Source organism: Polyodon spathula, chromosome 16 (assembly GCF_017654505.1).
Source record: "Polyodon spathula isolate WHYD16114869_AA chromosome 16, ASM1765450v1, whole genome shotgun sequence".
NCBI lineage: Eukaryota > Metazoa > Chordata > Actinopteri > Acipenseriformes > Polyodontidae > Polyodon > Polyodon spathula.
Window position 1 is genome coordinate 27,135,617 of NC_054549.1, and position 17,785 is coordinate 27,153,401.

The window sequence follows — 17,785 nt, forward strand, 5'->3', positions numbered from 1 at the left end:
GAAGTTGGCAGCACTCAGCAAATCTCTCGCTGATATGATTTGCAATTTTCCTTGATTTGTTTTTAAGCGTGTTTAATTTGAAATTAAAGGGTATACAAGGACCTTTTTTATTTTATTGTGTTTCATGTTCCCATTTGCTAAAACTTGTTTAAGTAAGGTGTGTGTATTGTTTTATTTTATTTTTTTTACATTTTGACCACTTTTTGCATTCCACTGCCTCCAAGATGGCTTCACATGGACCTGCATGGACCACTCAAACTACATTTCCCATCATCCTCCTGCTCAAATATGTATCTGGGATGGACTTACCAGTGAGCAGGAGGGTGATGGGAAATGTAGTTCTGAGAAATACATGAGGCCATCTTGGCGCTATAATAGAAACAGCCAGAGCGCACTACAGTTTAAAAGTGAAAAAAGTGGTCAAGATGTAAAAAAAAAAAAAAAAAAAAATTAAAACAATATGCACACCTTACTTAAACAGTTGTAGCAACACATGGGAACATGTAACACAATAAAATAAAAAGGTCCTTACATACCCTTTAAAAACATTGACTACTTTTGTAATTACACTGCATGACTGCAAAATGACCCGCCCCTACGTAAGTACTACTGTAAAATGACCAACCAGTACGTAGAAAACACGCAGTTAATTTACATTTATTTAGAACATGTAGTTTTTATGTATTCAGATTAGTCCAAATCGATATGCATACTAATATTTATGCCTTCCATAGACTACTCATTACACAAGCACAAGCCTCTTGTGTAAGCATGCACCGCACACAATTCAATCAATGGTGGTATACAGCTATGTATCACACTAGAATTAACTATTTTTGCTTCATAAAGTCAAATGAAACCTTCTGAATAATGGTACGTTAACATGTTGAATTACATAGCGCTTTGTAGTTTTCAGTATACTTGAAAAATATTACATTAAAAAAAATATTGAACTACTATTATGGCTTCCGGGAGACTTTTCTAATTTTCTTTTTCTAGTTTCTTTGATTACACAATGTTAAATAAAATATCTAAATTATGTTTAAATCGTTTATTTATTTATTTATTTATTTTAAAATTATGTCTCATTCCAAAAATTATAGCTTATGCTAAACTTTTGGCCATAGCTGTAGATGTTTTTTTACTTTCTGCAAGCCTACCTTTGTTGTCAGTCGTAAGCTCCTCCTGCAGCAGATCGTTTTGCCTGTTCCCCAGCACAAAGGCGAGGAAGGAGAGAATCAGGGCGTCCAGGATGCCGATGATGGCAAGGATGTAAGCCCAGCGCACTGAGCAGTTCCCCAGGATGTACTTGTCCGTCTCGTCCCCGCACATGTCCCGCACCACCTCCGAGTCCCAGCCGTTGGGGAAAATCATGCAGCCCAGGACCAAGCAAACAGCTAGGGGTAGAGGGAGAGAGAGAGAGGTGAGAACAGGACTAACAAGGGCATTTAACAGTAAGTGTTGAGGGAGACAGGGAGTTCAGCACTTGCACAGAAGCCCAAAACACTAGGTGAAATTGCTCGACGCATTGTACACACTGATCTGCTTTAGCCTAATGTACTGTACCATACACCAGGGATATTTCTAAAACTACCAGCAGCTTTAATAAAAATGCACTTGTTCTAGCCCTTGGGCTGAGCAGACTCCTGGGTTTCAGTTAAAGTTAACAAGGAGTGAAGTTGCTCTTGGTCATAATGATTTTTTTTTTGTCGATTCCTTCTTCATACCTGACTATTTTAAACCTGAAAGGAAAAATAACCATACCATAAAAAACATGTCCAGACCTCTCACCCACATTAAAATGTCCCTGTGTGTTTTTATTTGCTTTAGGCTGTTTATTTTGTTCCCAATTTTATTTTCTCTTTGACGAAATTCATTTTTCCTGACATTATGCTATAGATTCACTTCCAGCAGTTATTAGGACCCCCCCCTCCCTTAACCTTACACTCACTGACTTGGACATAGGACCTTATATCAGTTGCACCGGAAGTGAATCTATTGTGAGCATACAGTAAATGTAAATGGAAAAGCTGAATAACTGACACAGAAAAACACAATGTCAGCGGACTTTATATTATAGCTACCACTAGAACTGCTGTTAAAAGGAAGCCACACATTTGTGAATTTACAGCCTAAAGAATAGTGCAGCTAAACTGCAACCATTATTACCTGAACTGCCAAAGTTGTAAGTCAATATTTTAGTCGTTTTATATTTTTTTCCTCTCCATTACGCTAGGTATATAATAGATGTAGCACTAAAAATTAAACATGTTTTAATGAGAAGTGTTTGTAAGTCTCATTGTGTACCTATTACAACCACATGCTTTGAAAGGGAATGAAAACATTGTCTACTTATCACAATGTTTTATACTATATTCAGTCAAGACAATCCTTTCTATTGAAAAACAACATTTTATTGCAGACATTTGACAGCATTTTGAGAGTTTGGGCATTCAGCCTCACCTCTTGAAGTCAAGTCAAGTCAAGTCAAGTGGAGTTTGGAGAGGAGGAAGAGGTAAACTCATAGGTACTGTAGAGACTGCAGTAAGAGGTAAGTATTAATCTATCTGGATTGCTAAGGTTATGGTTTTTAGGATATTCCTGATCACATTTGTCAGCGTATTTAGAGATGCCTGCCTGAAACTTTTCTTTGTAATAGTTCTACAAGTTTCTTTTACAGTTCTGCTTATTATGCAATTGAAGCAACTGCCTCAAAAGAGCTCTCAAACAAGTCTTCAAGTACAGCTGGTACACAAGAGTGTAACCATTAAAATGTCCCCCTGGAACAAGCTGCCCCCAGTGCAGCGGTCTATAATGGCTACAGGTTCATCTGGATGTGATGACTGAAACAGAAAATAATAAAGTAATTCTAATCAGCAAAAGAAAGCATTAGTTAAGAAAACAGAAACATTTCATGTACCAAGTTGCTCTTTAATTTTATCTCAAAGCTGGAAAAGAAAAGCCTTTTTCTGACACCATCAATATTAATACAGGAGGAGTCTCCCCAAAGCACTTGCCTTTTAAATTAATAAAGCTTGGCATCAGAACATATCCCAGTCCTGTGTCACTCACACTGCACAATGCTTTCTACATTGCTATGCTGCAGCTTTCTCTGTTTGCGCTGCTCGTAGGCTCAGATATACAGCTTGTATTTGTAAAACATATTAAAAGTAAATATTGTGTCAACTGCAGCATGTTGCACTTTTGCAGTCTTGTGTACTGACAAGGTGGATAGTATTATACCTTTTATTTAATCAACAAATCAACCAGTCACTAGATGTCCTCAATAAAAACAATCACGGTGTAGGTTTACTGCACATTGAGTTTCAGGGTAGTGCTACTGATGTTAAATTGAAGTGACAATGTAATTATGTTGAAGGCTCTATTTTTCAGGATATTTCACTTTTTACCTGTTTAATATCCTAATGTGTGTGTGTTTTGCATGATTTTTCTGTCGTTTTTTCAACCATGGGGGCTGCTTCTGAAAAAAAAACCTCCTAAAAGTGAGGTGGCTTTACAAAATCATAGAGGCGTGTGTGTGTGTGTGTGTGTGTGTGTGTATGTGTGTGTATCAAATAAACCAAAACCTTTAAGGCTAAAAATACTTTTGGTCCTTTTCTTGCAGGACCTTGCTGAATGAAGATAGGACAGTCGCTGGCAGAATAATCTATTTCTTTGTAATGAAATGCTGCCATACATTTCACATTAATGATCTGATTATCTTAACATATTGATTTTACAAACACCCCCTGATTCCACTTAGTTTGGAAAACAGAGGTTTCACTGCAACTAATAAAAATGACTGAGCCTCTTGAATTATTGGATTTTTGTTTCATTAACACTTCAGAAGATATTGTATATCCATGGCAACAATAAAAATAACATTAATAGAATCTATGTTTTGTTTTTCCTGTTATTATGCAGCAACATGTTGGGAAGACTGGGAAATCCCAGCTCACACCGTTCCACTCCCCCTTCTCCGTGACACATAAGAGGCAATGTATTCAATAATGCTTCATTTTACATAATAAACTTAAAATCTTCTGTAAAATGTAGTATCAAATTAATAATCACGGTACAGAGGCTAACTCTTTATTTCCAAATATATTCTGTTACGCAGTTCGTCAGTTAAGATGGCACCCAAACGAAATTCAGTAGTATCTTTAAATTGTCTCTGAGGAAGACAGGGAGAAACGAGTTGAGCATCATCAACCCCCCGGTCCCCCCCCCAAAAAACCCCCCAAAAACATTTGAGCGTCTTAAGACCTCAGACCCCCTTAACACTGTAAGCAAATATAATTCGGACGTGGGAAAAAACAGCACTCATAGTCTAGAACTGTATTTGGTGTCAGGTGGGGGGGTCCAAATACCTGCTGCACAGGAAATAGTTATAAACCCTTAGATTTAAAATTGCAAACAGATTAAAAAGACTGTAGTTTTCACTTTATAGTGTAAAACTGCTCCCTTTGAGTTGAAAAGTGACATCCAGTGAGCAATAAAGCAAGTTTTAAATCCTCTGGGGGCAACAGTTTCCTACTTCAAGCCTATGTATTTCCTTATAAAAGATTCCCATAGTAAAAACTTCTAATAAAGCATAGTGAAAGCATGGTAAAGAACGGGTGAGCATTGTAAACTATATTTAAAAAAAAGAAAAAGAAAGAACAAAAATAAGCCAAAATACTGTATAGTAAAAGTATAACCATGTAAAAAGCATTGGAGTAACTGCAACATTTACAGTGATACCCTTTTATAAGAGCTGCGGTAGCAGGATCAATTGCCTTCACCAGAAAACTCAAAGACCTACAGCACAAATTATGATACCTAACAAAAATAAATAACAATGACATAACTCTCAAAGTAAAAGACTAATATAGGGAGCAGGGGGAAAATATTCAATATCATTAACTTTAATTACAAAATCCCATTTAAATCCCATGTCAATTGAATTGGTATTAAAAAAAAAGACTAAGACTGTAGGATGGGAATTACACTAGTGATGGCAAAAATGTAAATATTTACGTATGGAAGTTGTTTCCCCTTTAATGCAGTTAGCATAGTCTATTGCACATTGTTTTCCATGGGTATCCTTTGTTCTTTTTTCCTACTTTGTACACTTTTGTTAAAGTGAGCGGCGTCTTTAAATACATTTAGTCCTAAGTGTTGCTTGTGCATATGTACAGTATAGCTGTTATACTTGCACTTTACAATGTATGAGGGATATGAACTTATTTCTTTCATTGCTGGTACTTAATTAAGTTGATACAGTTTTTTACTGTATATCCTATAAAGATGAAAATAATGGGAATTTCACTAATATGGTGTCTTAGCTTCTATAATGTTACAAATGTTGTACTGGTATTTTTTAAATTTTCTTTTACAGTCTTCTCAATAATAACATAAATTGCAACTAAATTGTTAATATTTGCATTCAAGTGAGAACTACAAGTCATCTACACAGCCACTCAACGATTCAGTGCCTGTCTCTCCTCCTTTATTGTTCCTGAGGCAACGTCTACCTTGTCTCACAGCGCTGACTTGTTACTATGGCAACACACTGTTAGATGATAAGGTGTTGTTTTTCTGTTTTATATGCTGTTATATGTTGTCTGTGTGTTTTTGTTTTCTTCTATTTGAATTTTGTAAGTTCTCAATGTAAAGGCAAGCTTGTGGAACGTTACTGATAAGGACACATTCCTTATTTGGGTATGATACATGCAGGTTGTCAATATATTTTGTACTCTTCTGTTGTAATCGTTTTTAATAACATATCTTATTATCAGGCTGTGTGAGTGTGTGTGTGTGTGTGTGTGTGTGTGTGTGTGTGTGTGTCAAATGCATGAATTGTAAAGGACAAAGAAAAGGTAAGAAAGGATACGAAGCTGTAATGGAGAACAGAAAGAATGGTTGAAGAATGATGTCAGCACAGGTTAGATATAAAAAGGCTTGTTTATAGATCCCTAGTTAGTGCAGAGGGATGAAGAATGCACACTGTTGTCTCCAAAATCGGTCCTTATTAAATGTTTTATCCTGCATGCTGTGTATTCGCAAACACCACGGAACCATAGTATTACAGTAATACAGCATCGGTGGAAATAATACAAGCTTTTTGCTATTTTGTAAAATTTATTTCTATTCATATTTTGGTAAAATGTCCATTTTGTTATTAAAATGCCACCTCCAAATCGTCAGAGGGTGAAATGTGATCATTGTAAAAAAACACGAGATGGTGGGTATTGGGTTCAATGCATTATACCTTTCTATATATTCATTCCATCAAAAGTTCTTAATTTTAATATATTTTATATGTATATCCCACTATCTGCTGTTTTTTTATTTTCAGCATAATGGCAATTTAGATGCTCTCCTGTGTTTCAAATATAAATAAATAATGTTATAATTTTATTCAATGTCATAGTTATTATAGATTCCCCTGATACTGTTTTTGTTTAAATGTTTTATATTTAAGTTAACTCCCTCCCAGCACACACTTGTGTGTGCTACATTAGGCTATGCAATTTAATCGTGTGTGTGTGTGTGTGTGTGTGTATTCCTGACATAATTTATTTTTGTTAAATTACATTACTAATGGTAAACAAGATGTAAAAATAAATAAATAAATAAATAAAATAAAACTGCACTTTTACCTAAATTAGTAAAAGTATTTCATAACAATAATAATAATAAAAAAAACATCACTCAAAACAAGAGGCATATTTTTGTGTCCGCAAGGTTTGTAGTCTGTGCTCCGAAGATTTTGGACATTCTGCTACCCTGTATCATGGTGATCCAACTAATGTTGATAATTATCAGAAGTATATAACATTAATGCACCATGTTGAAATCTTAGTGAGACTTACTTCACCAGACTAGCCACCCCTGGAAGATTGGTGGTGTATCAATGTACTGTGTCTGGAATCGTGTGACGAATTGAGATGCACCATCATAATTCAATAGGAATTCACTAGAAACCAACATGCCGGACAAGATTACGCCTACATACAGAATAATAGATAGGCTGCAGTGAAGTGCAGGTGATAATCACAAGAGCTGGGCTTTATCATTAAATGACCAGAGTCATTCCATGAAATGATATGTTTGTTAAACTGATCATCAATATCACACTATGTCCAGCTTTATTGAGGAGCTCTATCCTAAAACACTGAAGTTTTGAACTTGCCAGTAGTGGGATATTGATCACGTATCTAATGTCACTAGAGATGGAAATTATGATCCTTTTGGTATTTTTTTTTTTTATAATACATGGAAAAAGCTCTATGAAAATGACTTGGTTTTTACTTTTTAAAAAGCATCTGCAGTAATGACTTTTTCTACCTTCTCTTACAGCACCCAAACAATACCACTATGTCTTCACAAGCTCTGAGGCAGTTTTCTTTGTTATTTTGTATTCTTGTTGTTTTCCTTTGGGGGATTTTTACAATGCAGCCCACAGTTTAAAATACGCACTGAGCAATTTAAGAAAACGAGTTGAGAAAATCATAACTGCTCGATGTGATGTGACATAACTGATTTATCAATCAATCAATTAATCAATCTTTATTTTATATAGCACCTTTCATAGTGGAACACATTCACAAAGCGCTTTACAAGATGCAATAAATACAAGAAAATCCATAATACTTCAAATAGAGAAATTTATAATACATGATATACAGTGGAAAGTACATAATACATGAAATAGTACACTAAATACAGTGGAAAGTGCAGAATACATGAAATAGTACACCAAAAACAGTGGAAAGTGCAGAATACATGAAACAGTTCAATACATTGGAAAGTGCAGAATACATGAAATAGTACAACAAATACAGTAGAAAGTGCAGAATACATGATAGTAACAATACATAAAATAGTAGCAGCAGCTAATAACAGATATCAGGCTTAAGGAGCATGGAAAGCAAGAGAGAACAGGTGGGTTTTGATAGTTGATTTAAAGCAAACTACAGTCGGAGCATCACGAACCAAAGATGGGAGAGAGTTCCAGAGAGTCGGAGCCATGAAGCTAAATGAGCGGTTTCCAAGTGTGGTGCACTTTTGCTTGGGGATAACAAACCAGAGTCAGAGGACCTCAGCTTGTGGGTAGGGACATAGCGAGTCAGCAAGTTGAGGAGGTCCTCAGGACCTGTGTGATGAAGGGCATTGTAGGTGAGCAGGAGAGTTTTGAACATAATCCTGAACTTTACAGGTAGCCAGTGCAGCTGAGCAAGACGGGGGGGTGATGTGATCATGTTTTTTACATCTGGTAAGGATCCTGGCAGCAGCATTCTGAACTAGCTGCAGTCGGTTTATGGTGCGTGCTGGGAGAGCACCACATAGAGAGTTGCAGTAGTCGAGTCGAGAGGAGATAAACGCATGACAAAGTATCTCCGCATTCAGGAGAGAAAGATAGGGATGGATTTTGGAGATGTTTCTAGAAGGAAGCAAGATTTGACCATGGAGGAGATGTGGACATCAAAGGAGAGGTTGCTGTCCAGAAGTACATCAAGGCTTCATACTGTGGGGGAAGGCAGCAGCAGACAGTTTCCGAGGTTTAGGGCAGCTACGTTGAGATTCTTAAGTTGAGTTTTAGATCCTACTAGAAGTTCAGATTTGCTAGCGTTCAGTTGAAGAGGCCTCAATGTCTTGAATGCAGGCAGAGAGCCAGACCAGGGTCGAGTTTTAAGTAGATCTGGGTGTCGTCTCCATAGGAGTGAATCAAGAGGCTGTGTTGGTAGATGAGGTGGCCCAAGGGAAGCTTGTAGATATTGAAGAGAAGGGGCACCACAAGTGTCTGGGTTTGCAACACCACTGCGTCCACCACTGACTTTTATGACACAAAAGTGAGTAATTATAACTTTCTCCAGGGTTGAGAGTCAATTATAGTGTTCATCCATAAATTGTATTTGAATTATTCACACTTATTATGAATTGGGCCTGCTTTATGAACTAATTTTTATCACAAAATCATTTTCAATCTAGTCTGGTCTAGAGATGGGAAAGCAATGGCCATGCTTTTAAATGGAATGTTAAATTAAGCAATTCTATTAAAAATTCAAAAGTAAAGGGGTGGGCTTTTTACACTTTATAAATGTAGGGACACTTGTTAATATTCCACTGACTGCTCCAGAGATGAGTGATAATGTTTTATCTTGCTAGGCTCTTTGATCTTACCCTCAGACAGGAGTCAAAGCTTCAGTGAAGTGAGGTGGATTAATTATTGATAATGAATGAGATTCAGCACCGGTGAGGAGAGAGGGTCTGATTATTCACAGCCCTATACATTCTTGATATTTAACCATTGTGTTTCAAGCAAGGAGCAAGTACAAATTGGAAACCATTAAGTGACTCTCAGCAGAACCATTGAGAGACTGCAAGAAATGGCAACACAGTTGTAATGGAATACAATTCAAACTGGTCCTGATATGATAGTTCAGTAGTAATGATATTGTATCAAGGTAAATGGATCAGTGTGTGTTTTGGGTTTATACCATTGTGATACCAAGTGAAAATAAGAAAACTTTACCCCTGTAGTACCAATGTGCTCTTGTTCCCACTTCATTGCTAATATAGTTTCCCACTGCATGCCAATCCCTGCCCAATCTGCATTTTACATTATAAGGCTGTTAAACCATCAACCAGTTCTGGTTACATGACAATCCAAAAAACAAATCATTCAAAATCACCAAATGAAGGGAGGAACAAACTGATTCCTATTGCTTATTAACAGTTATTGTACACAATAACAGGGTTCAAAATAGCTCAGTTACTGTTTGTTGTTTTTAAGTAACCCACTTAAATTCAGCGGAATTCCTAAGGATACTTGTATACAATACCGTCCAGCAAACATTTGGACAGATGAATATGGGCAGAATGATTGCTTACTAAATATGTACTGTAACATGTTTGTATGTGTCATAAAGACGTTCGGAGTGGGGGACATCAAACCAGAAACAGAAACCAGGAAATAAACGACAGCGGTGGAGTTGGGTGGAGCTGAGCACTTGCTTGCGCTCAACATTTAATAGTGCACAGAGAGACAGAAAATAAACGGTTGTAAGACAAACAAAAACACAGGACACGGTACTGGTAGGTAAAATAAACAGACAAACAAAATGGACTAACACTAAACAAACACAGTGAGCTGATGTTTTATTATTATTATTATTATTATTATTATTATTATTATTATTATTATTATTATTATTATTATTATTATTATTATTACCTCTGTCTCCAATCCCATTCTCCACTCACCAAACACAAAACCCAGAGTGAGTGAAAACATGCAGCTTTTATGCAGCTGTACCGAGACTCGATTGCTAATCAATCATTCAATTGGAGTTGCGGTACAACTGCACATTAATTAATAAAGTGCAATTCCCCATGGTCATATATTATTACTTTTTACTTACACGCGAAGCGCTGTGCAATCCTCGTGCCTAAATACAAATATACATTTTAAACACTTGTGTTACACAGACCCATTTATATCCTGTGTGTCAATGACTATACACCAACATTAACACACAACATATAATACAAAATACACACAGGGGCGGGCACTTTGCCACAGCATGCCATGTAATTTGTTATGTCTTCTTAATCAAAACATTGTACTTTATCATCTGCATTATCATCAGAATGATTTCATACATGAGTTCTTCATTGTTTAGGAGTCTCTGTTGTTGTTTTTGCTTACTGCCATGCTTACTACATTTTCCAGCTAAAATATCCTTCTCAAAAGACTTCTCCAAACTGGTTTTGAGTAAGCAAGGTAGAGAAGCATATAAGTGTTTTTCAGGGTTATATAAGGATGATAATCTGTTTAGGGAGACCAAGATATTTAGTAAGTAGTGTGGTAAAACGGGCACCCTAAGTCATACTGCATTAATAACATATACCCCACTACATGTTAGAAGGTAATGATGCTTTTACAGTCAAACACAGTGACAATAAATACATTTGAGTTCATCAGAAGTTCACCAATATCTTTACGAATAAAGCATTAAAACACAGAAGAATTGATTCAAAAAACAGGCCTGTTTTGTTATGGAACAAAACAACTAATCAGGTTTCTTTTTAAGACCAGTCTACAATACTGTACGTGTACAACACCTTGTAACAGTTAAAACCATAATGAAGCTGTAAACAAACTCATTGTGTTGTTCTGAGTGCTATATTGTGCTACTGTGCGGAAACCCAATTATATGTAAAGATATGCTTTTATTTTAAAAGGACAGAGATATTAAGTGAGGTGGAAAGCAGTTGTTAAAAGTGATATTAACCAGAGTGTGTCCCTGTTGACTCCTGTTATATTAAAAACATGTCAGTGTGTTTTACAGTTTCACAGTTACATAGGTGATAACAAGTGTGTATATCTTTTACACAGACTACATTAAACTTGACCTGGACTTTATTTGAAATACTCAAGTACCAAGACATGTTCTTATCCAGTACATGTACTATGGAGTATTTAAATGTATACAAATTGATAAGGGCCAAACAGCTGAATCCGCCAGATTACCAAGGAAATAATCAGTCTCTAGGCTCCCCTTATAAGAAAGAAAGAAAGAAAATATGCTTGGCCCATCTACCCATGCTGACAGTATTTTGTGCTTGTTGGATATGTTCGGTGAGTTAACAATTGAAATCCAGCCTCTATATTAATCCCCCTAATTACCCATAAGGAATAAGGCCCCAGAGAGGCCAATGGTGTTGAGAGGAGCGGCTCGCATTGAGCAGAATATTTCTGCAGTATCTCATCAATTTCCGGAAAAAAAAGGAACCCCTCTGAGCTTGGAGACAAAGCCTCACCTGTCTGGCTACTACACAGGACACTGCTACTAAAGCACAGGGGAATTGCAGGGGCTTGTTAAGCTTTGACAGGCAGGAACCAACCCCCCCAATGATCTCTTTTTATTTCAAACCAAAGTTAATGCCTCTCGCCTGAGAGACGATGGGAAGCTCCAGCCACCAACTTCAAATGTCGATTTGGGATGCAATGTCAGTTTGAGATTACTGGAACCTCAATCCAGTGATGCATCTTTTAATATTTACATGAAAATAAAATTACTCAGACAGTTACCCTAAGTTTCAATATCCATAGCTGTATTTATTATATACTTGTCAATTAGTGTAAGGTTTCCTTTAACTCAGCTGCTATGGGTATGGCATCTAATTTTGTTTAAACTTATAGTGATCAAAATAAATATCTATTTGTTAATGTGAATGTTCTATCCAATCGCTTTGAGTACCATAAATGTATTTTCATGGTTTTATCTTCCCTCTTCTGAGTGCCAGCACCCATATGAGTATCATGGCACAGTACAAGTAATGGCTTCTCTGTATATCCCTGCCAATTACAATACTAATGAAATAAGAAACAGCTTAAGATTGTTATCTAAACTCTTTCTTTCTAGCATGTATTAGCCACATTTGTCATTTTAGTCTCCCAAGCGCAAGGTTTTTGATTTAATGGGCCGTGTTCCTCCATGCAATGTAAGTGACCAAACCCCTGTACAATGTAAATGTAAGTGACCAAGCACATGTTCAAATGACTTCATTACAATAAAAGACTGCATCTAAAAATGTTATGTGTTGGCTGGACATCATTCTGAAGTCCAAATTATAGCCCGTTCAATAAGGGAAATATTTCCTTCCATTATAGGCTTGACATGGGTAACTGCGAGAAATATGGTACTTGATTCTACATCTCTTGATGTACATACAGTATTGTGTGTGGCTTGATGTAAATTGATGTGCACCTCCCCACCAATTGGGTGGGCCAACCAAAAATGTGTGTTTTTGAATTGGAAGCCTAACCCACTTTTGAGGGGAATGAAAAACATGTGAGGAATGTGGTCAGGCTAAATTGGAAGACTGATTGCCAGTTTAACCTGGCCATGTGTATAGAAGCATGAGGCTGATTGAATTCAGGCAGTTCAGAGAAGACCTGTGGGAAGGTAACACAAAGCTTACTTATCTCCCTGGAAGGTGATGTTTGTTTCTGCTTTTTGTTTGAGTTTGGAGTTTATTATATTTAAAAGTGTGTAATCCTGTACTTATGCATGTTTGTGTGTTTGTGTTTTGAAAGTTGACTGTCTTGAAAGAAAGTGTAGTTGCTAGTAGTAGATGTGCATTTCTTTCTTTCACCAAAGTAAAGTTTGGTTATCTGACCTGGGTTTGTTTTGTGTGCCAAGAACTGGAACGGAGGTAGACTATGTAACAAAGCCCATGTATACTGTGGATGAGATCTGCGTATTAAAGGATGAAGTCACAACATATAGTTATACTGTTTTTTAAATTGACTGGGAGAAAATGTGTATCCATTTCTTGCACAGAACCTATTTGGCAAGACATCACAGATAAAGAAAATGCAGTGTGAAAAGTGAAAAAGGATTTTTACCTAAAAGGCAAAAAACACTGGCAGGGTAACAACATGGGGAGTATTAAACTAAAAATTAGCTGGGGTCCTTTTTCCATTGCTATTAATGGAAAAATCCTACATTTCCAATGGCAAGCAATGTACTTGTAACCGCAACATACCTCACACATTGCTTTTTTGTATCTTTGAGAGGAGTTAAACCTGTGTGTGGGGATATATTAAAAAATAAATAGTACAGGTTTTTTGAGTTACAATCAATAAATGTATATTATGATCAGGACCTTATGAAAACCGTTAAGAAACTAAGTACACACGTATCTTAGTTAGTGAAGACACTTGCTGAAATAGTCATAAGCTTGACTTACAGGTTGATTGGATTAACCTAATATCCTGCTGGTATATGTCACAGCACTGAAGAATCACCCTATATTACATCAACCATCCTCTGTAGTTATCCTGGGATTATCTCTCAAAATGGGTGGTTAATGCAATCCGGGTGGAAATCCTAGCACTGTAAACCTATACGTAACAGTTCACTTTGACTGTAGACCAATTTACACTGTTACACTTCCTCACACAAAAGGACTTGTACACAAACTTAAGTCAAATCAAATGAATTGAAGTAAGACAGGCAGTTTGCACTTGAGTTAGCATGAGGCAAAAGTCTACAGAAGCTCTGCAGTGTGAGATACACAAACCGGACCTGAGCTCTGCATGCCAAACCTGTAAATATCTAATACAGTCTTCAAGGGTGCTTGTACATGGAAGAAGAATCCACTGCTCTAAAATTGTGATTCATGCTGATGTCTGACTGTGTTCCTATTAGCCAAATGTGGTAAACAAGCAACCTGGATGTTACTGGGAACCGTATTTTAAGAGGGGAGAAGGTGTTTTGTATTATCATGATTAAAAGTAGTAGTTTTATTATTATTATTATTATTATTATTATTATTATTATTATTATTTATTATTATTATTATTATTATTATGTTTTTTATTATCAATAAAGATTTGTATACCATTCATTTTCAATGTTGTATTTTAGTGTTAGATTAGTTTAAATTCACTTTTAATGCAGCTTGGAAATGACACATAACCGGTAAAAATAGTGGCCTACTGTATATTATCAACCTATTCAACAGGGGCAGGTTATAAACACCTCGATGGTTATGTAACTGTACAGGGAAAGAGCTACCAGGGCACAGCTGGGACTAATCAGTATAGGAATGGCAAATAAGCAGCCATTTTCAGGAAATACAAGAAGGCCTTGCCCAAGTACTGTGAAGCACTGTTGCTGTCTAGCCCATTGAAGCAAATTAACAATCCAATACTAACAGTACGAGAAACAAACAAAAAAAAAAAACTGTTTTCATGTTGTTTCCTTCACTCCCATGTAGTGAACCTGCACAATCCCTTGATTATATAAACAACTTGCATATTAAATAGTACTTTTATTTATTGTGTAATACTCGATAAACCTAGTACACACAGCAATTTAGTGTGACTGCGATATCTAGCAGAGGGGGTGCTGCAGTTTGATATGTTACCAAGTTATAAACAGCTGCTATTTTTAAACAAAACAACAATAAGACAGACTACACAACAAAGTAAGAGAAAGTTGCCCATGTTTCTTGACCATCACTGCATATCCTGAATCCAGTATATGGGTTCAATTGAAAGTGTCAGCTTCTAGCCCATATGGTTCCCAAGAAATGATCTCCAAGACTTAGAGCAAAAGTCCCAGCAAAGCTTTGAATTAAGAATTGACACAGAGTGACCCATATGTTTTCTTTATTACATTATTGTTAATATTTCCAACTCCACAGTTTTTTATCCTGTGTTCTCCGCAATGCTCGTCTATGTCTTCAATACAATACATTAAATACTGAGGCTGCCTGAGTGCATCTCATGTTGTTTTCCCCTCATCCTTCTGTCATAGAAAGTTCACAGAGTAAAACTTCCACAGCCACAGAGAAATTGGATGGATCTGAGTCATACATCAGAAAGGCTATTAGGGATTATTAAAGAGCATGTCTTTTTTGTTTTAGGTGACAGACAGTCATGGTAGCCAGGAACACTTACACGGTCTGTTCAATTAATCTAATGATGAGGGACCTAAATAGAACCCTCCCTGGCATTTAATATATTTTGACAAAGTAAATACAATAAAAAAGATTCACATGCACTGTCAGATACACAAAAGCTCCAATATTAATAACAGTAATGGTTTTTAGATCAATTGAATGCTCATGTGTGTGTGTCAAAATCTGTGACCACGAGTGCACACACGTAACGGTAAAATGTTTCACTTTAATAAAAAAGGGTCAAGTTCACATGACGTGTGTCCCCAGGTCACCATGGTACACGGTCCGGTTACCATTGTGTACAAGTGTGTTACTGTTGTGTTTGTTTTTTTTTTTTTTATACCAAATGGTTTATATATATAATATATATATATAGTATATATTATATATATATATATATATATATATATATATATATATCTAAAGAACTGCGCTCAGGGTGAGGAGAGAGGTTATGACACAGGCCAATGAAAAGATCAAATTTATTTAGCCTTGGACTCTTCACCTTCAAGAGTTACAGGGCGAAGTGAAGAGATTAGCCTAACGAGTACAAATGAATCCTATATTTTTAGTTGGGCCATGGCATATTAGATTTATCTTCTATTCAGCTGGGACTATGGTATGTCCTTCCACAGTCTGCAATGATCTATTGGTACGTCAGTGTCTTACTATTGGTTGTATGACTGAAGAAACTTTCAATTCTTTCGTTCTTTGCATTTTTGCCAACTCCACCAAGCAGGAATTCACCAGAGAAACCTTACAAAGTTGCTAGATGTCGCTAGTTAGACATTCTAAAGTTGTCTAAAGTAAAATGTCGGTAGACAATTTACCAAGTATTCAATATAATAAATCTGAAGAAGTCGCTAGATGTTGCTATTTAGAGAACTTTATAAAAAGGAGTGTTCCAGTGACAATTTTTGATGACTTTATATTATCAATATTAAAGATGTTCCACATCATAAGCTCATATATACTTCTTAGTACATACCTACAATCGCTCCATATCTAAATCTGCATAATGTCTCAGTCCCATTCTCCTTCTTTGGATGTAGATGGTTCTTGATTACTGGTACATGGCTCAGGCTGCTGATTGCTGCTGGATGGCTGTGTTGCTTTAAAAGTGGATCTGTGAATAACTAACTTTTGTTGACAGTTCAGCTTTGTAATAACTGTGATAGGCCTTGGTCGAGTTGCCTTCCACAGGTTTTATCCAACCCTCAAATTGCAGCTGAGACTGAACTCCTCTCGGAATCACTGAGTGTCATGTGCTTTGTCTTTTGACATCTCTATTTGAGATAGACAGCAAAAATTATTTTAAAAATACAGCAAAATGACCACTCCTGCTTTTCACATGTTCCTGTCCCTAACTACCTGCCACAAGCAAGTAACGCAACAGCGTGCATAATCATCAGGGCGTGTTAACGTTTTACAGATGTGATGACGTCGTCATGGTGTGCAACAGACTACTACTTCACAGGATGGGAGAAGTGTGGTGTATTGAGCTGCTTGTGACCAGAGAGTGTGAGCAGAGCCGAGTGCGAGTGGAGCGCGCCAGTTGTATATGGAATGGGGGAGCAGAGCGGGGTAGTTGCTGGAGCTGAGCGTGGAACGGACATTTCTGGCTTGCTCTTTCACAGCACTGAGAAGAACTGAGCATGGTTTTATTTTTCTGAAATGCATGTTCGGCCATGGAGTTTGCACAAAAGTTTTAATAAAAGGTGACAAATACAGATGCAGTCACTTTACAGTATTTTCCATTATGCCTGTGCATGTTAACCACTCATTTTTCAGTTTCAAACCAAAATTAGGAGTTACATTTTATATTTCATTATGGAGGGAAGTATATATTCTCCCAATTGTGGAGCTGCATTTGTGCCATGTAAAAATGTGAGTCGTCATCAGTGTGTCTGTTTGTGGTTATTAAATAGCCTTTATTGTTCTTATACAGTTCTATGGTTATGTCCCAATACAGCACTGTGAACCCGGTTTCAATTTTCTACACTCTTAAGGATAGTTCATACACTACAAGGTGGTCCGTTAGCCCAGTTGACTCACTCATATGTGTTTGTGGGTTGCTTTGAGCTCCCTATGAAAATTCAGATACAAACAAGCCCAGTATAAAGCAAATTTGACACAAATCATATACAAAGTTTGAAATAGGGGAGTACACCATACACGACATCGTAGGAACCTGTTAAAACCTGTTCCTTGTAAGATGAGATCTCCTGTCTTTTACTTTATTTTCAATATATGCATATTTTCAGTACCAATCAATAATAATGAGAAAGTGTCTTCGAATTCTCTGAGCACTTTATGTAGG

The 17,785-nt window shown here is 36.6% G+C and overlaps 1 protein-coding gene across 2 annotated transcripts in view; it reads right to left on the minus strand.

Moving 5' to 3' along the window:
* The window catches only part of LOC121328491 (LHFPL tetraspan subfamily member 4 protein-like), a 76,972-nt gene that overhangs the window by 14,439 nt on the left and 44,748 nt on the right, over positions 1-17,785 (minus strand). For both annotated transcript variants that reach the window (XM_041273176.1, XM_041273175.1), the window contains exon 2: positions 1,161-1,397. In XM_041273176.1, coding sequence (XP_041129110.1) covers positions 1,161-1,397 — 237 coding nt within the window. The remainder of the gene's footprint in view (positions 1-1,160; positions 1,398-17,785) is intronic.